The 23,677-nt window shown below is 67.1% G+C and overlaps 1 protein-coding gene across 2 annotated transcripts in view; it reads left to right on the top strand.

Annotated features, from left to right (window-relative positions):
- Positions 1–23,677, top strand: part of MAD1L1 (mitotic arrest deficient 1 like 1) — a 320,239-nt gene that overhangs the window by 281,062 nt on the left and 15,500 nt on the right. For both annotated transcript variants that reach the window (XM_047089198.1, XM_047089199.1), the window contains one exon: positions 34–224. In XM_047089198.1, coding sequence (XP_046945154.1) covers positions 34–224 — 191 coding nt within the window. The remainder of the gene's footprint in view (positions 1–33; positions 225–23,677) is intronic.

Raw genomic sequence — 23,677 nt, 5'->3', positions numbered from 1 at the left:
TTGCAAGCTCACCCTGTCCCCTGTTGCCCCCAGAGCTGAAGAAGCAGGTGGAGAGTGCCGAGCTGAGAAACCAGCGGCTGAAGGAGGTCTTTCACACAAAGATCCAGGAGTTCCGGAAGGTCTGCTACGCGCTCACCGGCTACCAGATAGACGTCACCACGGAGAGCCAGTACCGGCTGACGTCCATGTACGCCGAGCACAAGGCCGACTGCCTCATCTTCAAGGTAGGACCGCGGTGACGGCCACCGGCGTGGAGAGCACGTCCGCCCGGTCGTCCTGGTGCACGACGGAGCGGGAGCGGTGGCGGCCTCCCCTCAGGAGGCGTGGCCCGCCGCTTCCAGGGGAGTCTGCTGACCCCCGGCCGCCCCGACCTGGCCGCCTCTGGGTGTCTGCCGTCCGCCTGTGCTGTGTTGGCCCCGTCGCTGGGAGGGGCGGGGCAGCAAGGCCCGGGGCATCCAGCCCCAGCAGTTCCGGGGGGGCGGCAGAAGTAAGAGGGCGAGGGTCCGTGTTGGGCCAGGGAGGCGGCCTCAGGACTGGACCGTGGCCAAGGCCGTCGTGCCATGTGGCAGACGGGACAGGGGACGGAAGCTGCTGGATCTCTCTGGGACGGGCCCTCGGGTCTGCCTGAGACGCCAGGGCTGGAACCCCAGACAGATGCGAGGGCGGGAACTTGGCGGCCTGTGTTGGCCCCAGACTCCTTCTGGAGAAGCCAGCAGGGTGGGGGCCCCCACGGAGGAGCCCCCCACGGAGTCTGTGGCTGTACCCGTGTCCAGGCCCGGGGTGGTGTCCGGGTTTCGGGACTGGGACGGTCGCGGGGAATGACGCACCCGCACGTGAGGGGCGGGACCGGGGCGCTGCCAGGCCGACCAGGAGGGCTGTTCCCGCCACCGCCGCGCTGGCCTCCCCTCCCTTTGCTTGAAGACGGCGACGCGGGCCCGGCATGGCTGTGGGCGGCCACGGTCGGCACGGAGGTCCCCACGCAGGGTGGCCACGGTGTGAAGCGGGCCGTCCACCTGGCTCTGCCCACGTTTGTAAAAACAAAGAGCCCGCTCTTCTGGGTCCGTAAAGCAGCCGTAACCCGTGCGATCTGCACACGTGGAGCAGGACGCGGTAGCACAGGAGGTCCTGCCTGTCTCGTTTCATCGCGAACTGAACCTCACGCTAAACCTGTGCCCGCCCGGCTGCTTCCTGGCACAGGTGCCGGCCAAGCCCGGAGGCGCCGGGTCGCGGGAGGCCGAGCGAAGAGGGGTCCCGACCTCGCAGGTCGGCGTGGGCCCCGCCCCCCCCCCCCCCGACTTCGTTTCCATCCCCCTTCCTTCCTGGCGGCCTCTCCTCGTCCTGAGGTCAGCACCGCGTCTCGGCCTGGTGGCTGCCTTCTCACATCCCCGGCCGTCTTGGGTCCCGCGTGTCTGTTTTTACGTTTCTAAGCAAGCTCTCAGAAACGTCTCTCCTGTGTCATTCTGCGATCTTCCGAAGAACTCAGACCCTGACGAGCACTTCGTGTGTTGCGGGAACCCCACACGGTTTTCTTAAATGTCAAGCGCGTAAGCAGAGACGTTCAGGTCTTACAAACCCTCACTCTGGACAGGACAGCGCCTGTGGAGCAGAGATCCGCAAAGGCACCGTCAGGCCGTTTCTCTCCCCCCCGCCCCAGACTGTCCACCGTCCCCCGACCCTCTGCCGTCCCCCACCCCGGACCCTCCACTATTCCCCTACAGATCCTCGGCTGTCCCTGCCCCCACCCACGCTCTCTGCGGTCTCTCCCCACCCTCGGCTCTCCTGCATGTGCAAGGCCTCACTGTGCTCAGCAGTTGCCCCCCACCAGGCCCCTTGAGTGTGTCCACGCCCAGAGCTCACCCCAGCTCAGTTCCTGGGTGTTGCTGCAGTAACCCCAACACCTTCCCCTCCTGAGGGTCCCCTGCGGGGTCCAGTACATCCACAGTTCTGACTGGTGCCCTGCCTCCCAGCTGCAGGCCTGGCTCTGGACCTAAGGGCCAGATGTGCCGGGAGCAGCATGGGTGTGAGCCGGCCCCCGAGGACAACAGGAGGGCCGACGGCTCAGCCCTCCGTTCACGCCCACAGCAGGCACCCCTGCCCCCACCGTCCCAGCTGGGCCTCCAGCCCCACCCCCCAGGTAGGGGGCAGTCCCGTGCACAGCATCAGGAGACGTGGGTTTGCTCACGGCCCCACCACGTTCTAGATGCGTGACGTTCTAGATGCGTGGGTTCTCCTGCCGTGTCGTCAGGGAAAACGTGGAGGGACGTCGCCGACTGTGAGATGCGAAGCACGGTGCCCGCTGGTCCTCGGAGGCCGTGCAGAGAGCTGTCTGGAAAGGACCCGGTAGACAGGCCAGCTGCCCCTCGTCCAGGCTGCCAGACTTGGACCCACACGCTGCCTTTCCCCACCTGGAGACCACTCTGAGCCTCGGTCTCATCGTCTGTGAGTCAGGGGTCAGAGCTAAGAGAGCCCACGACCACGAGCCCCCATAGTGCTTGACACGGGGGCACCAGCAGCATCGCTGAGGACCCACCCTGGGTTTCAGGGTTTGTCAGAATTGTGTTTTCAAGCAGTGAGCGCTTAGCAGACAGAAGCTGCCCATCAGGGCCCATGTTAGCCCCACAGGGCCCCCATCTCTGCCTTCCCCCGGGGGTCCCCTCACCCTGCACACCAGCGCTTGGGCCCTGCCCCTGGTCAGATCGTCCCACCCCCCAACAGAGCCGTAATGTGCTCACAGTCGCCTCCTCCGGGAGGGCTTCCGGTGTTCCCCAGAGGTGGGAACTGTCTTCAACTTACACCGTTCAGGACACATGTCGCTTTCTGTTGCTTGGTCATTACGTAGGTGATTTTTATTCCTTTACACAAGCTGTTCTTCAGAGACAGGAACCGTCCTACGTCGGGCCCTTGGGCCCTGGGAGGCCTCAAGTGCGGTGTAGGTATGGACAAGCCAGGGGCCCCCCACCCAGGCCCCCACCCCGGATCCCGGCATGCGGCCTCTTTGGTCGGGCTCGCACGCTGGATTGTAGACTCCTTACTACCCAGGGTCCAGGACGTGCCCAGCAGGTGCACAGCCCCCGGCCAGGACCCGGTGCCCGAGGCACTTGCCAATGCTGTTGGGGTGCGTGGAGCCTTTCTGGTGGCTTTGCCACGTCCTGGAAGCTCGGGCTCCTGGCCGCCCCACCCAGCCTGCAAGCCGCCGCCCCTCCCACCCACCCCCCCCACCCCTTAGCACCGGAAGGCAGGAGCTGTTTCTGCTCTCTGTCCGTGGAAGTCTGGGGGTGCTTCCAACGAGTCCCGTGTCCCTCTCCAAAGAGCTGGGGATGCAGGACAGAGCCGGTCCCTGACGTCTAGGCAAGCCCCCCCCCCACCCTGCCCCCAGGAATCCCCCCAATCCCGTGGCATCCCTGGGACAGGCGGGTCAGCTGCAGCGGCCGCTGGACAGAGCGAGAGAGCCAGGACCGGAGGTTAGGGTTCCCTGAAGAGAGCGCTCATGCCCCAGGGCCTCAGGGCCTGGGTGTTGGGGGGGGCAGGGGGAGGAAGAGGGCAGCCTGGCCGTGCCTCCATGGGCCCGAGGGGGCTGTCCCGGGAACCAGAGGCTAGGAGCACGCGTGCGCACGTGTGACGGGCACACGCACAGGGCTGCCCCTGCCCAGACCTCCAGCAGCACGTGTGGGGCAGCCTTGTCTCTCCTCGGGCCTCTCGTGGGTCCCTGCCGGGCAGGGGCCTGCCCGCCCCTGGTGGACCCGCCCTGGTCCCAGCTTCCCGCCTCCTTGTGCCTGCGTCCTGGCGTTCGCACGCTGGCCAGCCTCCCCCAGAGCCCGGCTTTTCTGAGGACGCTGGCCTTCCTTTTGCCGTCTCCAGCCCTGTCACCCCCTTGGTGCCTGCTGCCGTACGGGCACCAACAGGTGGGTGGGATTTTGTCTTTCTTGTCCCGGCTCATCAGGAAAAACTGGAAGCCGTGTGGGGTGAACTGAAGGGGTCTGAGCCAGCTCGGGGCCCCAGGCTCACACTTCCCACCCTCCGCTTACCTCTCTCCCTTCAGGGTAGGGCTGTAAGTCCCCAGCATCCTGGTGGGGGCCCCGGTCCTGCCTCCTCCACCCCGGGCCCATCCCTGGAGCCCTTCATAGGTCCCCCTGAGGGGCCTTTCCCACAGGTCGGCAGGTGAGGCCCACCGCACCCCGGTCAGCTGGTGCTCCCGGGCTCCCTGACGTGGCAGTGAGGGCCCCAGCCCCCACCCCCAGTGTCAGCCGCCTCTCACACAGCCACGGGCATCTGCCGCTCGGGGCCCGTGCACGTCCGTTTGGGGCCTTCCCGGGAGCTCACAGGCCACCCAACGGGAGGGGCCGGGTGAGAGGTGCATCCTCTGGGCCGGCTCAGCCCTCTGCCCCCGGACACCTCCCCACCCTCCCGAGGTGCCGGCCCCCCGCACCGGCTGCCGTGCCTCGGGCAGTGCCCGGCCGGGGCTTGCACTCCACGGTGGCCCTGTCCTCCCTCTGCGCCTCCACTGGCGGAAAGCCCTGGGCTGCGGAGGGCGGAGGGCCCCAGAGCGTGGCGGTATCCGCAGACCGTCTGGACGTGTGTGTGCGTTCGCTTGCTCGGCCGCAGTCCTCCCGGACACTCGAAACGCGGAGCCTCTGAGCTTCTCCGGGGTGGGTGCTATCGGGCCCTCAGGGGCCCCAAAGAAGGTGCTTCTGGAGCTGCCGAGCCTGTGAGGACGTCTCTAAGCAGGGGCTGGGAGTGACTGCCGGTGAAGTACCTGCTGCCTCTGCCTGTTACGGCTCAGTGACAGGAGGCCCCGTCCCATCCCATCCGCTGCTCGTCTGCCTGCTCGGCCTGGCGCGTGCGGGCTGTGCACTGCGGACAGACGGACAGATGGGGAGAATGCGCGAGAAGCCACGTAGAAGGGAGACGGCAGACTGACCGCGTGCAGATCCTCACTGCCTTCCGGGGACCCAGCCAGAGGCAGCCCCTGCCCAGCACTGCCCCGGGACCCAAGGGGACACGAGGTGCCCTGGAGCCCTCACGCTTGGCCGGGCCACTGCACCCCGTGGGACTCGGTTTCCCCAGCCACAGTGAGGAGCTTGACCTGGATGCGCCCCGGGGTCGGAAGGGCTCCGCCAGCGAGCTCAGCCTTGGCTGGGGCAGCAAGGAAGGGTTCCCTGTGAGCCGGTGGTCCTAAGTGAGAGATGCTGTGGGACGGAGACCAGCCGGAGAGACGGGCCGACCCGCCGACCCTCACGCGGCCTTGGGGGCCCTGCCCCGGGGGGCTGAGCGCAGACCCACGCGGCGGTGGCGCAATCAGGCTGGAGGGGGATCGCGGAAAGCTGCAGTCTCCTGGCCCCTTTGGCTTATTTTATTTTATTTTCCCAGAGATGATCTTTCAGGCAGGAAGGGGGCTGAAGGCAGAGTTAGAAATAGCTGAGCGCCGTTCCGGCTGAGCGGGCTCTGCAGATGTGCGCCGGCATGATTGAGGGTTCGGGCTCACCCCACGCGCTCTGCTCCAGAAGACGCGGCGCCCGGCGGCCCGGCCCTTGCTGCCGCGTGGGTGGGAGCTGCCTGCCCCCGGGGGCCGCCACTCCGAGGACAGGCAGGCACTCGGCCCGGAACTCGGCCCGGCGGGGGCCCGGCCGCCCTCCCCGCCCCCGCCCCCACCCCCCGCGCCAGAGGAGAAGTGGGCCTCGCCACGCCGGCAGCATTGGGGGCGCCCGTGGCGCCCGCAGGTGCGTGCGAGTCTCCGGGACCTCCGGAGGCCTGCTCTCTGGGCCTGTCATTCTGTCTGGCCGTGGTTCACGAGCTCTCCTGCCCTCCCTCCTGACGACCAGCCGGGGCGAGCCCCCCGTCCCAAGAGGGAGACCGGGCGGGTACGCCGGTGGCTGAGTCTCGGCGCCCGGCCCCCGTGTGAGTGCCCTTGGGACACGGCTGTGGACGCGGGAGTCCTCTCTGCCGGCCCCGGGGATCGCCCTCGGGCCAGCAGGCAAGGCGGGGGCACCACTTCCGGCACCAGGGAGCAGCTCGAGGGCAGGGGAGAGGCGTGCGTGTAAACCCGTAAACCGTGGCGCGGTGAGCACAGGCCGCGCCGGCTCAGTATCTGGCTGTTGCACGTCCTCAGAAAGTTCCAGAGTTCCTGCTGTCACTGCAGCGAGTACTCGGGGGACACGGTGACTCCAAGCCCCCTGTGTCCACCTGGCTCGTCCCCGGAAGGGACTCGGTGTACGACCGCCACCACACCTGCACTGCCCTCCCGGCCGTTCTGTCCCCCAGCGTCTCCGACCTCTGTCCCCACCCCCCCTCACACGCCGTGGCCCTTGCGGACCCGGCAGCCGGCGGGGCCGTGTTGACCCGGACCGAGGCCCGTGCAGGCCGTGCAGCCCCGCAAAGGAGCTTGCCCCTGGGCCGCCCGTGGCTGCCGCCTTCTCTCCTCATAAACTAGTGAGCGGGTCGGCCCCGTGGCCCCGTCACCCACAGAGCGCGGGCTTGTTCCGCCCCACCGGGCCCCACTGGCACCAGTGCCCGGGACTCTTGTCTGACGGGCACAGACAGGCCACCGGCCTCCCGTGGCGTACTGAGCCCGGGGCAGTTGTTGTGGGGCAGCGGGGGTGGGAAGGGCCAGGGGCCGGGTGGGGGAGAGGCAGGCTGCCCTGTGCAGAGGCGGGACGGTCGGGCCAAGCAAGACAGAGGATGTGGACCAGACTGCAGCGAGGAGAGAAGCTCGTGCCTCAGGGCGACGTCCCAGTGGCGTCATCTCGCTGGCACGGGGCTGGGGAGCCTTGCGGTTGCCGTGGCAACAGCTCCTGGTCGGAGGAGGAAGAAGAGGGGTTCCGGGAGCCGCAGTTTCCCCCCAGGTCCCAGGGACGGCTCCACCGGTCAGGTGTTGACCCAGAACCGGACGTGACAGCATGGTCCCACGTGGCCCGTGGGACACCCGTGTTGTGGCTTCCTGGGGTTTTTCTGAGCGCGCCTGGCCCGCCTGGCCCTCGGAGCCGTGCGCGTGAGCTTCCAGGCCCGCGAGAAGTGCCCTTCTCCCCGCAACAGAGTCGGAATAGAGGGTGTTTGGGGGCAAACCGAGAGCAGGCCCAGACAGGGCAGGTGGCGGGTGGCCCCGTGTGGAGCCCTGCAGGGGACCCGTGGCCAGGTCCTCGGCAGGGGCTTTGTCCACACACTGGGACCTCGTGTCGGGAGAGCGGCTGCTCGGAGGCCAGATAAGGGACATTCCTCCCCCTCCATCTGCTGGGGGCCCCCACCCTGTCACCCCGTCACCTGTCCGGATCCCTTGTGTCGGGTCCAGTGGTTGACGGCAGTTCCTGGGAGGAGCGGGCCTGTGCATCTTCTGGCGGATGCGAGCCATTCCCCGCTGTGCTGTCTTCGGGGGCAGCGTTCCCGGGTCCTGTCAGTAGGAGAGAGCAGGGTGGGGGGCAGGCCGGCAGGCCCCAGGACCCCAGTGCCGTCCCCCCCCCCGCCACAAGAACGTCCTGCCAGGTCTGCTCAGGCCCGTCGGACACGGGGCAGGCACAGCCTGGCCAGGATTCAGCGCGGCTCTCCTCTCCCCACCAGTGTGGGCCGCCTGCCCTCCCACATCAACCCCTAACCCCCTGCCCTGCCAGCATGCCCCTGGGGCGCCCCTTGGCCTGGACCAGGCCGCTCTCTGATGTGCTTTGGATCAAAACAAGTCGCGTCGCGTCTGGGCTGAGGCATAGGCGGCGTGAGTGAGGACCCACGGCCTGTCCGGTGAAGCCACGTGCAGGCTTCCCTGTGGGCCGGGGCGCTGGTGGGGCCGTGACACCGAGGCGTGGGCTTCGGGTTTGAGACTTTGACCGGAGTCTGCCCCTGCCAAACAGATCGGCAGGCGTTCCTGCCCGGCTGGCAGCTGCCCACAGCTCTGGGCGGCCAAGGAACGCGGGGTCCCTTGGCTACTGACCGGCCCACCGAGACCGGCCAGTGCATTTAAGTCCTAGAGCTGCCTCCTGGTGGCCATGTCACTTTGCACCCCCGCCCCCGGGCTAGTCTCCCCGAAGGTGGCCTTGTGGCTGGCGGAGCGAAGCATCAAGTGCAGGCGGCTGGCTGGCTGCCGGGGGGCAGGCGGGCATCCCTCCAGCACGACCGTGGGCCTGAGTGTCGGGGGGCACCCAGCCCGGCCCGAGGGGCAGGGCCTACACACCCTCTCTGCTACTGTGGCTTCGTCCTGACCTTCACAGGACGGTCGAGCCTCTGGGGTCCTCGGCCCTCCTTTGGTGTCACCCCGGCATTTACGTGTGTGGGACAGGCGTCCTGCGAGGGGCACTGATCCTCCGGTCACTTCCAGTCAGATGCCGGATCTCAGGGTTGGAGTGTCGGTTTCAAGTTGAGGAACAGCGAAGGAAAGGGGCTTGTCCTGTTTTCTCCCCAAATACCGGACCCGAGGACACTCGGAATATGCCGGTTGAACCTGGCCTTCCGTCCCTGCTGCCTGCCTGGGGGCACTGCTGCCCCCGCCGGGTGCTGAGGGCTGGCCCCCAGGGCCGCCAGCCAGCGAGGCCGGGAAGGGGCTTCTTCTGGCTTGGACAGGGCTCCCTGGGCCTCCTGGAAGGAGTGTCGGGAACCTTCCGGTCCCCACGCAGACTGCCCAGGAGAAGCCGCAGCGTCTCTCACCGCCCCCTGAATGAGGGGCCGCCCCTCGGGCTTCCAGGGACCCTTCTGGCCCCGGCCTCGTCCCTGCTCTGTGAGGGCTGAGGAAGGATTGTGGGCGAGCCTGGGTCCATGAGACCCCGCCAGGAGGTGGAGAGCCCACAGGGCTCCCGTGTCGGGAGTCAGGGGGTGAGGCTGCGAGGTTTCTCCCCTTCCCCTGACTGGCCGTCGGGGCCGCGCACAGGCTCGTGTGGGAAGAAGCCTGCTCCGGGAGCGCTCCCATCTCCTGCTGTAACAACAGGGCCCAGACACACACCCTAATCTGAATTTTCTTTTTTTTTGGGTCCTCTGAATTTCAAATGGAGCTGCTTTGAACGCACGCTGGCTTCTAAACGTCTCTCGTTTCGTCAGCTGAACAGGTGCGGGAATCGGGGTGGCCCAGAGTGTTCCCTGAGCCCCCTCGGCCCAGATACGCTTGCCCCCTGAGCCTCGCATGGGAGAGGCCGGGCTTGTGCTTCTCCGGAGGGCGCCCCAGGCAGAGCCGCTGCTTGCCGCTGTTTGCTCGGCCCTCCTGGGGTAGGGGGTCTGGAGGTGGGATTGGACAGCAGCGGGGATCCCAGGACACAGCCCCCAGCTCAGGATAAGGAAAGGTTCACCAGCGTCAGATGGAAACAGAGCCGTGCCCCTTAAGGGGGGGTGGGGGGGGGAGCGGGTGCACGTCCGGAGAGCCCGCAAGGCTAGCGGTCTTACCTCGGTGCTGTGAACGTGAAGTCTTCTTACCTTGGGCTGATTTCTAGATGTTCTTTGTGCCTGTTCTGCTGTGGTTCACGGGACGTCTTGGATCTGCGGTTTTATAGTTGACCAGAACCGGATCATCCAGGCTGTCATTTCTTCCAATACCGTTTCTATGTCCCTCCCCTCTTTTCTGGGGCTCCCGTTACACACGTTTAAGGTCACTTGGCTTCATCCCGCTGGTCACCGATGCTGTTTGTGTCTGTCTTCCGTGCTTCCTTTTGGATGCTCTTCGTTGCCCCCTCTTCAAATTCACTGACCTGCTCTTTGGGGGGTTTTCACGTGCTGTTCATCTCCGATGGGTTTTTCTTCTCAGATGCCTTTTTCTGGCGGGCAACTCCGTCAGCGGGCCCTCGCGAGGCTTGTTTTTAAGCTCTGGCAGGGCCGGTCAAGGCTGCTTTTGTTCTAGGACTAAACTCTGCTGCTGAGATGTAACCCACCGGGGTCTCTGGTAAATACCCTGGGCACCTGCTGCAAACTCCTGGGTGTCTGCTGGCCGAGAGCCCCCGCTCGGCTCCGTCCCGGGGGCCTGCTGGCCGAGAGCCCCCTCTCGGCTCTGTCGTGGGGGCCTGTGTCCCAGAGCCCCCCGCTCGGCTCCGTCCTGTGCAGGCGCTGCCCGCCAGGGCCTCGGCCTGAGCCTCTTGGGCTCACCTCCTGTGTCTCTTCCTCGGGGATCACCGTAGCCGGCTGCCCAGTGTGTGCGAACACTTAACCGTGTGTGTTTTGTCCATCGTGTCAGTCATTAGTGACACGGAGGCAGGTCTGGTCCCGGTTTATACGTTCGAAGAAGAGCACTCAGCCCACACTGGGGGGCCCCGGGGGCCCCCGTGACCCCCGAAAGCATTCATGGATCCCCGGGCAGAGGTCACAGGCCTCTCACCTTCCCAGAAGCGCCATGGCCCTGTGTGTGCCCCAGGACGGGCAGAGGTGGGGCGGCCCCTCCCCCTCACGAGTGGCTTCCTACCCCGTGCCCGTGCTGGGGGGGGGGGGGGGGGTCCTTGTGTGTGTGCGGATGGGGCTCTGAGCTCCCGGGAGCGGCAGCCAGTCCTTCCCCCAGACCCCCGTGTGACTGGCCGGCAAGGGGAATAGCGGCCCTTGGTTTTCCAGGTCTGTTTCCACCCGTTGCCGTCCTCAGGTTCGTCGCGGAGAGTTTTAAGCATCTGTGAAAGCGGACGGTGTCGAGAATCCCCACGTGCCCACCGAAGCCCTCCCTGCCGCCCCGATTATTCTGAAGCAGCTCGCGCGCACCGGGCGAGCGTGCGAGCGTTTTGGCGTTAACCCGCGTTGTCACCGTGGGGTGGGTTCGGGTTGGTGGACGCGGGAGGGCACCGCGGCCTGGTGGCGGGTCCCGGCGCCAGGTGGCGGGCGGCGTGCGGGTCCCGGAGCCCTGGGGGCGGATGGCGGCTGGCAGGGCGCTGGCGCGCGGGCGACCCTGAGGCCTCGACGCTCACCACAGCCGGGCAGCGTGTCACGGGGCCGGGTTTTTACCGGATAAGCCTGTGTTACGGACACCGCGGACGGTCAGCGAGGCCGCCACAGCCGATGCCACGGGCCAGGCGGCTCGACGCGTCCTCCTGCGGCCTGTCCTCCGTGCGTGTACCGGGCAGGGGCAGAGTGGGTCCCTGCTGCCTCTCCCTCTCACGAGGACACCCGTTCCTGGTGGACTGGGGTCCTGCCCCGCGACCTCATTTTATCTTAATTTTCTCCGTCACAGCTGCACCCCTAAACACAGTGCGCGAGTCTGGGGGACACGGGCCGGCCGGCTGGTAACACTGGCTCTGCCGGCATCTTTCTTGTTCCACTCGGCGTGTCAGATACTCGTACGCGGCCGTGCGTGTATGTGGACCGCGTGCCCACGGGCACGTGTAATCAATCATACGTGTCCGGGATCTGTCATGCCTGCTGGGGGCTTTCGTAGAGCGGGTTCTTCTCTCCGCGAGCCTTCTGGCACTTGGCTCCCCCCGTCCCCGTGCAGGGACGCAACTGCCCTGTGCCCACACCCCACTGAGACCGGAATCTGAGGAGCCAGGGAGGTCACAGAGCTGTGGCTCCGACGTGCCCACAAAACCCCCAGACTGAGTTGTCAGTGGTGTTTCCGGCCCAGAGGAAGGGTGGCCTGTCCGCCAGGCAAAGGGATGTTTTCTCTTGGTCTGCCGGCCCCTGCCCCCCACGAGCCCGCAGCCTCGGCCGTGAGCACAGACCCTAGTGCGGGCACGGACAGGCTCGTCCTGCTGCTCGGAGCTGGGGTGCAGGAAGGCTGGGCGGAGGACAGGGGGGCGGGGAGCTGCTCGTTAGCAGCCTCCGACTAGGGCGGGGGCCTGGGTCACTGGACGCCTGGACTTGCCCAGCCCCCGCTGCAGGGGAGGCGGGGGGTGGGCAGGGGCCCCAGAGCCCCGCGGCAGCCCCGGCAGGATGCAGGCTGCTCGGTTCTCGGGACGGGGGCTGCGGGGCCCGGAGCGCTCGCCCCTCCCCCCGCCCCTGGCCGGGAGATGATCGCTCTTCGCAGCTCGACGCTGGGGCCCGCCAGGCGTTCGATGAGCAGCCGCTGTCCCTGGGTGATGTTGATCTGTGAGAGCAGCTCGGTACCCTTCCCGGTCTTTAAGGGAACCGCACTCAGCCCGCACGCTGCGCAGACGCTTGGATCGTTAGGATCAGGGGGCCAGCCCCTCCGCCTCCCCACCCCCGCCCCCACCGAGATGCTCTGGCCACGCGAGGGGTGCCTCGTGCAGGCACCACTCCCACAGCCGCGGTCTGCCCGCCGGCCACGTCTGCTGTCCGTGGGCAGGGGATGCTGAGGCCTGTCCTCCACCCGCCAGCCGAGGGTGCTGAGGGTCAGCCGGAGCCCTGACCCCAGATGAGGAGGGGGAGTAGGATCCACCCAGGTGCTGAGGCGGCGGGGGTCTTGTGCAGCCGGGAGGCCGGAGGCCGCTCCGAGGCCGCCGCGGGCCGTACGCCCGCTGGGCTGGGCTGAAGGAGCCCTAAAAAACCACCCCTGCACTTGATCTCGGCAGGGCATTTCCCCCCGAGCCCCGCTGGCGACGGGCCCAGCTGTGAATTGGGAATCGATGCCGGTTCCACCTCCGGCCACCGCGAGGCTGGCTCTGTGGATTCCCGCTGCCGTAAAGCCTCCACCCCTCCCCCACCCCTGGGACAGGCCGGGGGGCGCCCCCGCGGTGGGGCACAGCCTCGCGTTGGCCAGCTGCCGGGGCGTTGGTCAAGGCGCATGGGACGCCTGGGCCGGAGGTCGGCGTGTGCCGAAGACGGCCCGCCGTGGCTCGTGTCTCTGTTTCTCTCATGCCCGCCGGTGTTTGGAGACCTTTCTCCCGTTTTCCAGCCGACCTCCTGGGCAGCCCAGAGCGGACAAGGGCCGGGGGGTGCCAGCCGGCTTTACGGGGGACGAGAGGGGCGGCTTCCTGCCCCGGTGATCGGTCCCCCCAGGGCAGCCTGGTCTGTGTCCGCATCCCCTCTCCAGACTCCGGTGCCCGCCCCTCGTCCCGTGCTCCTGACGCTTCGGAGGCGGGACCGGGACCCCCACCTGCTTCCTGATCCCTCTTGGCGAGGCGTTTCTCCCTGCCTTCCCAGCTTCGGGGGGAGGGCATAGCGGCACGAAGGGGAGGAGGGGCCGGGGAGCCTGGACCCTGGCACCGGCTCCACCCCGGTCTGGGCGGGATGGGCGGCGGAGGCTCGGCTCCCTCCGGGTCCGACCCGGGCCTCTGTCCAGCGGCCTCCACCCCACCACCCTCGGGAGCCACGTTTCCTTACCCGCCTCCCAAGGAGCGGTGTATGAGGAGCGTTTGAAGAGAGGAGGGGACGTGTGCCCACCGTGTGTCCGGTAACCCATCCTCTGGTGACCTCGCCCCCCGTGGCCCGTGCTGACTAGAGGCACAGCCCCGTGGCCAGGCAGCAGCCAGTCTACACTCCTGGCCTCTGGAGTCAGAGCTTCCTTACAGGGCTTTTCTCGGATGCAGAGCGGGGGCCCCAGGTGGGGCTAGAAGCCACCAGCGGGGTAGGCCTCAGCCCTGTCCCGATGGAGGTGCCCACTGTGCCCGTCCTGACCCCTGACCGGGCCGGCAGGACATCCCCACGGTGGCAGCCGCCTCACCGCCATGAGCTCCCAGACGCGGGGGCGGAGGGGCTCCGTCCCCGTCTGGGTGCTGGGTGAGTCCTCTCCCCACATCAGGCAGGCCTGAGGGACAGGGGTCTCCTCGGCAGCCATCTTGGACCCCCTTTCCTCGCCGTCTGCTTCGCCCCAGGTGTGGGGCCGACCCCGCGCTCCGGCAGCCTGTGCCCCGGACTGCGTCCCGTGGCCTCGCCTGCCCGGCTTCCCTGTCCCCCCGGGGCCCCCCGCCGGCTCACTGTCCCACGGCACGGCCTGTCCCGGGATCTCCCTCCTCAAAACCACCAGGGCTGGTCCGAGGACGCACACGCCCAAAGCGGCCCCCGCCCTCTCCACCGGTGCCTGTGGGGGTCCTGCGGATCGCCTTCTGTCCCCCCACGTCCCCGCCGGCTCGCTGCATTTCTCCGGCACCTGACGCCTTCCCAGGTGAGCGTCACCTGCACACCTGTTCCTCCACCCGGGCAAGTCCCCGCGTGTCTGCGTGCTCCCAGCCTTCGCGACGGCCGCTGGGGACTCCGAAGCTGCCGGGCGGGGGCGAAGGTGGGGCCACGTCTTCTTCCAAGCTCCAGCCTCCGGATGCTCCTGCACCGGGTGCCCTGGAGCCATAAGGACCAGGGGACGTTGGCGTGGGCCTTCTGGGGCCACACGTAGCACGAGCTCCTCCAGACGGGGCCCCCGCGGCCCGGAGCCACCCCCGTGGCGAGGCGTGGAGCCCAGGTGATGCCTGCTAGAAGGCTGGGAGGAGAGACTGCCCGCCAGGAGCAGGAGGCTGGCCGGGCCTCGGCGCCCTCCCCGGCAGCAGGGCGCGACCGCCTGAGCCTGACCGTGCGCCCGCGCGCCCCCCTGCAGCTACCCGTGGCTGGGGTCTCAGTGGAGGGACGCCCAGGGCGATGAGGGCTGCCCACCGTGACGCCAGGACCCCCGGCCAGGCGGCCGAGTGTTCCCCGACCCGGCTGGAACTGCAGGGTGGTGGGTTTCAGAGGCCTGTGCCACGAGGCTTCGGACGCGTGCGCGTCGCAGTCGGCCTTAGCGCTGACGCGCGTGGGGCAGTCTGGCCCACGGTCCGACCGCCGCCGTCCCTCTTCTGGCTGGAGGTCAGCAGGGCCGCAGCAAGGTGTCTGAGGCTCGAACTGCCAAGGGTAGGTTACGTGTGGGCGCCACCAGGGGGCGGGAGGTGGGTCGGGCAATCGGCTGCCAGCCCTCGAGCCGGCCGCCCCCCTCGGCTTCTGCATCCCTTGAGGGGGCAGCCCGGTGGCGCCCACTTTGGGTCTGTGAGTAAGGGTCCAGCACGGCAGCAGGTGAACGTGGGATTGACCCACTGAGTCCCCCCTCCCCCACTCCTGGGAGTTTGAGGGCACACCCCAGGTTAGGATAGGGTCACGTTCGGTCACGTCACTGTTTCCAGCGTGGGGTGTGAGCCCTGTGACGAAGGTGGGGGAGGGGACCCCAGGGCGGCCGACATGTGCCAGCCCTGTGCCAGGGCTCTGGCCCTCGGGGGCAAGGCCCCCGCTGTCCCCTTGAGTAGGAGGGCAGGGCTGCGGCCGGTAGGGGGAGTCACGGGCACTGGAAGGCAGAGGACACCTTGAGGTTCCCTGCCTGCGTCCACACACTGCAGTCACGACCCCACGGCCGGGCGGCGGCACGTGGAGGCCACTGAGGCTGGCGGAGGGCCCTCCCGCGGCGGGAGGGGTAAGGAGCGCCCCAGGGTTTCTTCTGTAGCGGCACCGACCCCCCTTCATGGCCTCCGGGCACCTCCATGCTGTGAATTGGGGGGGAGGGGGCGTGTCAGTCCAAAGCGGACACCGTGCCACCAAGGCAGACGTCTGTGCCACTTTAGCCAGTCGCTGTTTTCGGGACGTTTTGTCCACCCCCGACTGGCTGCACCAGCACCCCTTGGGCGCCTGTCACGGGTGCAGGGTGTCGGCCACCGTGGCCTCCTGGATCAGAACCTCCTGCACCCACGACCCCTGAGGGCCCGGTGCACAGCTGAGGCCCTGTGGCCGTGTGTCCCTGCCGGACGCCCGTCTGCATGCGGGGGGGGGGGGGGGGCGTCCCCAGCACACTGAGGGGTGCGGGCTTCTCCCGTGAGCACAGCGCGCCCCAACTCGGGTCTCATCCGCGGTCCCGGCACAAAGTGCTGCTTCAGCTCCTGGCTCCGCCAGCGTGGCCGTCAGCACTTCTGCAGGCTCTCTGCGCAAACACGGGCGGGCTGCGCCTGGCGGCAGGCTCCTCGGAGTTCCTCCGGGAACCCCCCGGCCGGGCCCGAGAGGTGCAAAGTGGGGGTGCGGGCGGCACGGGCGGGGCCTCGCCGAGGAGGCGCCTTCAGCGCCAGTCAGCGAGGGCAAGCGGGGTCAGAGTCCAGAGAGGCCCCGATGGCCCTCGGAGTCCCAGCGATGGGGAGGGGGCTTGAGAGAGGACTCTAGAAGGTTCTGACCAACCATGGCCGGGAAGAGGTGGGTCTGTGGTCCCAGTTCCGCCGACTCAGGCACGGCCTCGACCAGATTGAGAGAATCCGGAAAGGCGCGTGGGCCCGCTTCCTGCACCTCCAGGCCTCCCCGCGTGAAGGACGCGGGCCCGGAGGGCCTCCCAGCAAGTGTCGTTCCTCGCCACATGACGGTGTCTTCACTATGCGGTTCTTATCCGGGCAGCACCTCCTACCTGCATCGTAATCCGTCCTCAGTAAGCGATGGGAGCTCCTTTGCGCTGGATCCCACCGGGCCCAGCCCCCCGTCCCTTGGCCTCCGTCCCGTCTTGCACTTCCTTCCCTGCCGCAGTGCCCGCAATGAGCTCCCGCAGGGGCCGCAGGGTCGCAGTCAGGGCTCCCCAGGGGAGGTGGGCTGGGGGCCGGGGGTTAGAGGGGTGCTGCACAGTGGAGGCCACACGCCCGAGGTCCTGGGGGAGGTGGGCTGGGGGCCGGGGTGGGGGGCCCGCACAGTGGAGGCCACACGCCCGGAGTCCTGCTACAGTGTAGGTGACGGCTAGCAGGTGCTGAGGGAGCAGGTGGGCGGGCGCTGTGCGGAGGGTGCTCTGCCCCGGCGCTGCCACCCCCCGTGCCCCGGCCTTTGTGTCCCGCCAGCTGCAGCCTCGGCCAGCCCGGGCGCCGTGTTCGTGCCCACCCCTGCCGGTGGTCCCCGAGGGCCCCGCGTGGGCACGCTACCCGTCGTGGGTGCTGTCGTGTCACTGGGCTGCCCGTGGGTCACCAGGACCCTGGCTCAGAAGCACCTGCTCGCCGTGTGCAGGCAGGAGACTGACGTGACGCAGAGGCCCCGCTGCGTCTCCCCGCGGCCTCCGTGTCTGTCGATGCCGGGTCTCCGAGGCAGCCGGTCCTGATTAACTGTGCAAACTTAATTAGTTCGCATCAAAGTTTGCAGAGGACGTTCCTCGGGGAGCTGGCGCGAGCAGCCTCCAATTGCAGGAGGACCGGATTCCTCGCTGAGGTGGTGATGCTAACACTGAGCACCTTCTCAGGGTGTCCGTCCTCCCTGAGTCCTGACGAGATCCGTCTTTCTGTCTGGTCTTCCCTCCCCTGCACCGCTGTACGTAATATTAAAGCAATTTTTCCTGGGGAGACGGGAGGAAGCAGGCAGGGCGTTCTGAGACCCGGGGACCCAGGGTGGCGGGAGGACAGCTGCCTGGCTGTGGGGGCGTCTCCCCATCTGGCTGTCACGTCGGCTGCACCGCCGGGGTCCTGGGGTGTGGCTGGGGGGCTGCTTGTTGCTGGCTACATGCGTGATGGGACTGTGCTTGGCCTCAGCCACCGGGCAGCCTGGTCACTCGTTCCACGGCCCTCACCCCGTGCTGGTCTGGAAGAGTCTGATGCCGCCCCAGGGATCCGTCTCACGTGGGTGACATCTTACGGCTTTGGCCCCTCTCTCACCTGCCCTGTCCCCCTGGGCCTGAGGCCCCCGGCTCACTTCTCCACAGGCTGGTGCGGCCTCTGGGGCACCGCCACCACTGGGCAGGTCTCCCCTGTCCACCATGCCCACAGCTCCCAGGAGGTTGGCTGTGGCGACCCGTGTCGCGTTGGCCCAAGTGGCACAGGGAGGCAGGGCTCCAGGTGCGCACCTCTCCACCCCCAGGAGAGCCTCTGTCTCCCCACCGGGAGCCTCGGCCCCGGGTCGCTGGAGGAGAAGTGGTGCGTGTCTCCTACAGGGAAGACCTGGGCTTCGGGGGCCTCTGTCTTCCAGCGGCGTCCTGTCCGGCCTCGCTCCCTGCACCCCTTCCGTAAGGGCTGTGTTAACGTGCCCTCCAGAGGACAGAGAGCACACCCCAAGGTGCGTGACCACCTGCCAGGGCTCTCCCCGTAGTCCCGGCAAGGCAGCTGGCGCCGGAGTGCCAGGCCGCGTCCCTCCCCCCCTGCCCCGGGTCCCCCCCAGCCGCTTCTGAGCCGTCTGTCTTTCTGGCACGTTTCCTGCTCCTCTGCCCGTCCCAGCCACGTGCGCGGAGTGGCGGCTGGCAGTGCACCTGCGAACTGGGGCCCACCGGTTCGGGGAGACTCTTGAGCCGAGCCCTGGTCCCCGCTAGGGCAGTCACCACTGCACGGGCCTGAGGTCCCACGGCGGGTACGCCCGACGCACGCCCGGCTGACCCCAGCTTCCCCACGTGGGGCTCAGGACCTTCCCCTTACCCAGCCCGGGGTCTGTTTACACTGTAAACTGTAGGAAGCGCCTCCGGGGTTAGAAGGGGCTGGTCCCTCGGAGAGCGTGCCAGGCTGGGGTTCACGAACTTTGTGCAGGACCAGCCAGCGACTGTTGTGGGCCTTAGAGGCCGTGCAGTCTCTTGTAGCGATGGTCTGCTGTGCCCGTGTCAGGCACAGGCAGCCACAGATGGATATGTAACTGACTGGCCATGGCTGTGTGCCAATAAAACTTTCTTTAGAAGACACAGATGGTGGGTTTGACCCAAGAGCCATGGTTTTGCTGACCCCTGTTCCAGAAGATGGGTCTGCTTGTAGCACTGACCCCAGCAACTTCCTCAAGTTCATGTGTGTGTCCAGCCTCCGCTCCTCCCACACGTCCCCCCCAACGCTGCCGTCAGGGGTCACTGGCCACTGGGCTCCCCCTGGATGCACCAAGTATGTGCTGCCTCAGGACCTTGGCATCTACCTCTCCCACTCCCTGCGGCCCCTCGGAGCCATATGCCTCGTTCTCCGCCTCATTCAGGGCTCTGTTCAAGGGTTACCTTGTGGATGGGCCTTGTATGACCATCTATGTGGAAGAAAACCCACTGCCTCTCTAGAGGCCTCCCCTGTTTCCTTTTTTTGACGTTGTTTTACTTTTTACTTAGATCTGTAAGCTCTGTAAGAGCAGCGATTTTGTCTAATTTATCTCCAGTTGTGTTTTTAGCAGCTAGAATAGCGTTTGCCACATGATAGGCATTCAGTAAATGTTGGAGGGGTGGGTGGGTAGATGAGTGGGTAGACGGATGGGTGGACGGATGGACAGACAGGCAGATCGTGGGCAGATGGATGGGTGGACGGACACACAGGTGGTGATTGGATGGTTGAGTGGGGGGACAGATGGACAGATGGTAGGTGGGTGGATGGATGGACAGAAATATGGTGGGTGGACGGGTGAAGAATGAATGAACGAATGGATGAATGAATGAATGAATGAATGAGGAAGCAGTTAATCCTCTCTGGAGGCTCTGGGAGGATTCACAGGAGAAGCAGACTTCGAGGTGGCCCTTGGAGGACGAGAAGGGCCTCACTGGGAGCAGGTCACACAGGCAGAGGACCGAGCGCACGCAAAGGCACGAGACAGGAGAGCGTGGAACGCGTGTGGGGAACACGTGGCTGGAGGGTGCGGGGCGTGGCACTTCTGCCTGTGACACTGGCCTGTGTCAGGGGCAGCGGGAGCTGAGGGGACGGCGGGTGGCCTTCCGGTGGCCGCAGGGTGCGGGGAGGCGGCAGCACGGTGGAGCCTCCGTTGAGCGCACAGGCCCGGCCGGCCGAGCTCCTCGGCTCCCTGGGTGCGTTTCTCGTGTCCTCCCAGAGGGCCCCGAGGCGGACGCCGTTCCTGGTGTGTCAGGGAGGGACAAAGGCCCCAAGAGGGCTCGCTTGCCGGAGAAGATTCGGGGCCAGGCTGCCAGCCGCGGGGAGCGCGTCCCCCTCAGGGCCAGGCCAGCCGCGCCGCTTACCGTCCACTCCCACCTGAGGTCCCCGCAGCTCCCCTAGCCTCGTGCGCCACCTCACACGGGACGGATTGGCACCCGAGCCTGGTCGGCTCCAGAGCGGGCGGGGAGGCCGTGTGGGTCTGGTCTCAGGGTGCCGCTGCCCGCCACCCCAGGACCCTGGCATCTGCAGAGACACGTCCCCGCTGCCGCCCCCTCTCACGCAGGGTGCCACCGTCCTGGTGCCAGCACGCCGACTGCGGTGCCCAGGGACCCGGCGTGCAGCTCCGGGATCCCTGCCACTGGTGACGGGCGCTCTGGCAATGACTTCCCGGCTCTGAGCCTGACCCCACGGTGAGGAAATCAGGTTGAAATTAAGTCAGATTTCAAATGTTAAACCAACCAATTAAAAAAAGCAATCACATAGAAACACACATTTTTCAAAACGCAGTTGTCTACTCCGTCGTAATTAACGGCTCCAGCGGCCCCAGGACACGTCCTGGCCCCCGGCAGGTGCCAAGCGGGAGGAGGTGCGGGTCTGCGGGCCGGCGGGGCACCCGCCCCCTGAGTGCTCCCCCAGGTCAGGCGCCTGTACCCCAAAGACCCCCTCTGTGAGTACCAGGCACCCCTCCTTTCCCGACGCCCACCCCTACTCCTTCCCGCCCCTGTACCCAGACCCCACCCCGTGCTGGGTGCCTGACGTCACAGAGGGCAGTCGGTGACAGCGGAGCTGGGGCCGTGGACTACCGTGGGGCGGGACGCGGCCCCTCCTGGGGTGCCAGCCAGCGCAGTGCGGCCGGAGCCTGGAGTCAGGAGGCCCGCGCCAGAATTCCAGCCCACGCCCTGCCTCAGTGTCCCTGTCCGCACCCTGGGGGCGGTAGGGGCTGGCCCAGGTCCTCAGGCTGCCCGCAGCTCCACGACTCAACACGAGCTGCACCGAGCTCTTGTCCCGTGGCTTCTCCCCTTGCCGCTCCCGGGCTCTCGGGAGCCGCCCCCCAAGGCGCCAGCCAGGCCGCTGTAACAGCCCCATGGAGACCCGCCGGCTGCGGCGGGAGGGGACCTCACTTGTACCCAGCTCGGGAAGGAGGGTGAAGACCCGCCGTGCCTTCCCACCAGGCCCCGAGGGAGCCTCCCAGGTGCCCAGAACAGGAGGCCTCGGTGAGCGTTTTATGGATGAATTCCAGCCATACTGTGTGCGTGTTGCCCACCTTCCGCGGGTTCCCGAGGCTTCCCACCACTGCCCGGCACCCCCGCGTTGGCCCCGGGCTCAGCTTCAGGAAGCCCGTCTTCCCACTGTTGCCGTGCAGTTCTGTGGGCCGACGGGATGCCCGGGGAGGCAGGTTTCGGTCCAGTGACACATCAAGGTGGCCATGTGAGGTGCTGAGCTCCCCGTCAGGGCGTTGCTGAAGTGGGGTCACCAGCCTTAGCAGAAGGCGGCTGTCTTGACCAGACGGCATCTGAGGTCCCTTGTATCTCAGGGCCCCCGTGAGCCTGGAGCCCCCACCCACATGCCCCTCTTAGGCTACACTTCCTTGGGGTCTCGGCCCAAATGCTGCCTTCCCAGGGGCTGGGTCTCCGCGTGCATTGTTGACTGGTCCCGCCCCACGCCGCCACAGCAGGTCCTCGTGTCCTTTGCCATCCTCCGCCTCCCGCCGTGGTCTGGCGAGTACTCGGGGCGCTGGTGCAGGGGGGGACGCGTGCGATCGCGTGAACGAGCGGTTGTGTGAACGAATGAATGGATGGGTGAGCGAATGAACGAGTGAGTGAACGGGCCAGTGTGAGCGGGCAGGTGAACCAGTTTGCATGCACGGCCACCAGGGGGGTTGGCCGCCTCTGGAGGGTGCTGCTGGGGCAGGCCTGGCCGCCTGCGCCTAGAGGGGTCACCTGGGTGATGGCGGGGGCGGAGTTGGAGCCCAGTCATCCGGAGGCCACTGGAGACACGGGTGATTTAGCGACGTGATTATTTCCTGATGCGATACCTCAGAGCTTTTTTATTAGATTTCCCCCTTTTCCTTCCAAATGCTCTTTGCAAATAAACACCTGGGGCTGTTACACTTTACTCGGTTTAATTAACTTTTAAATCACACAGCGTCACCCGGACCGCTCTCAAATGTCGGCTCCCGGCTGGGCCGGGGCGGCCCGCCGTGCTGCCCCCACAGGTGCCCTGGGAGCCCCCAGAGTCCAGGCCGCGGCCCTGGGCCCCTGCCCCGCCAGAGGTTCCGGGCCGGTGGGCACCGCCCGGGCCGGTGGACGCGGAGTCTCGCCGCAGGACGAGAGGCGCCCACCCGCAGCCCAGACACGATGAGACCGGCCGTGGAGGTTTTCCAGAGCACGTGCCAGCCCCACCCTCTGGGCATCGCGGGGCCCCGCTCCGTCCATGCCTGGCCGCCTCCCTTCCCGACACCCCGCAGCACCCCCAAAAGGCCCAGCTGCACCCACCGGACATGTCTGCCTCTGTTTCCGGGTGCAGACGCGCTGGAGCTTCGGGAACGTCTGTCTACGGAGGAGCACGGGGGCACCTCTCCTCACGCAGCGCCCGCCCGGCCTTTAGTCCGGCTCCGTTTGGTGGTCTCCCTGCGTTCAGTAATTTGTGACTTTCCGGGAAATCATCTGCTTCCTTCAAGCTTTCAAATCACCCATCTTATCCCGGAGCACTTTGAAAACACGGGCCTCGCACGAGTTATTTGGTGCGGTGGCGGCCAGGGAGGCGGTGATGGCACGTAGCGGGCGCTTCCCCGTCCTGGGCGTCTGAGATCCCCGAGGTAGGCACCAGCCCCTGGGCTCCCCGCCCGTGGGCTGCCTTGCTCGGGGCGGTGGGCGCCTGTGGAGGCCGTCCGGTGCTGGCCTGTCCTGGTCCCAGGGAGTCGGAATAGGAAGGGGAGGTCACTGTCCACAGGTGCCCCAGAGTGGGGCGCCCGGTGTTTCCAGGGCGCTCGCCCTGTAACGCTTGGGGCATCTGCCCCGGGCCGGCCCATTCCGTTGTCACTCGGGGACGGGAGGCCGTGTCCCTCTACCTTTCTGCCAGGACAAAGGCTCCGAGAGCAGCCTCCTCTGGGTGGCCTGAGGTCTGGCCTCTGCCATGACGGCCGTGCCCCCAACACCACAGCGGGGACAGCAGCGTGGAACCTGGAGGGCTGTGGTCTAGGGGTGACTCCCTCCCTGAGAGGGAGGCCCTCCCAGCGGATCTGGGGCCCTGCCGCCATGTGGGCAGTGTTCCGGCGAAGGCAGGCGGAAGTCAGAGAAACGGTGCGTGCCGGCTTGTTCGGGAAGTTAGATCCCCTTAATGTCACACGCTCGGCTGGAACGTTAACCACCGTTTTCAGGAATGAGAGCCTGGCTGATGGTGCTCGTCCGGGAGGCCCAGCCCGCGTGAGCCCTCTCTTCGTAAGCACACTCTTCCCCTCTGCGCCCAGGGAGAGGGGCCTCGGCGGCCCTCGTGGCACGCCCCCAGAGCCACGTCCACCCACGTCGGGCCCATGTCCCTTCCCCACCAGGACCTTTGGGGGCCTCCCAGGGCGGAGGCAGGACCGGCCCAGATGTCACAGACACGGTTCTCGGCCCAGGAAGTGCCTTCCTGCCCTGGGGGGTCGGAGCGCGTGGGCCCTGGCCGCTGGGGGCCTGGCCGACTGCCCTGTGCACGGGCAGCCGCCCGGACCACCGCTGCTTCAGGACAGCGACCGTGACCGCCTTCCCGCCCTTTGTTGGCGGGGTGCTGGGCCTTCCAGACCCTCCTGAGCCACGTCCCGTCCCTGGACACCTGGCCCACTGCCCCATGGCCCCAGCTCGTTTGGATGTGAGATTTGGTGCTTGCTCAACAGAAGAGGCCAGACTTCGGTGGGGACAGATGTGAGCTCTTCAGACACCCCCGAAGAGAGGGGTGATTTGCCTTTCCCAGAACAGGCTGGAGAATCATTTCCGAAATTAAATCACAGGAAGATACCTGCCGGATGTGAGCAGATGGCTCGTATCCGTTCTTGGGGCCGAGGAGCGAATCGCTGCAGATACGTTTTCAAGTTTCTTCTTCAAATGAACGTGGTCAGTGAAAATGCAGAGTTAGCA

Source organism: Lynx rufus, unplaced genomic scaffold, assembly GCF_022079265.1.
Source record: "Lynx rufus isolate CCGP_SWC_20201006 ecotype Redwood Valley unplaced genomic scaffold, mLynRuf1.p SCAF_27, whole genome shotgun sequence".
NCBI lineage: Eukaryota > Metazoa > Chordata > Mammalia > Carnivora > Felidae > Lynx > Lynx rufus.
Note: the sequence above shows the minus strand (reverse complement) of the source record. Positions and strands in the feature narration are given on the sequence as shown.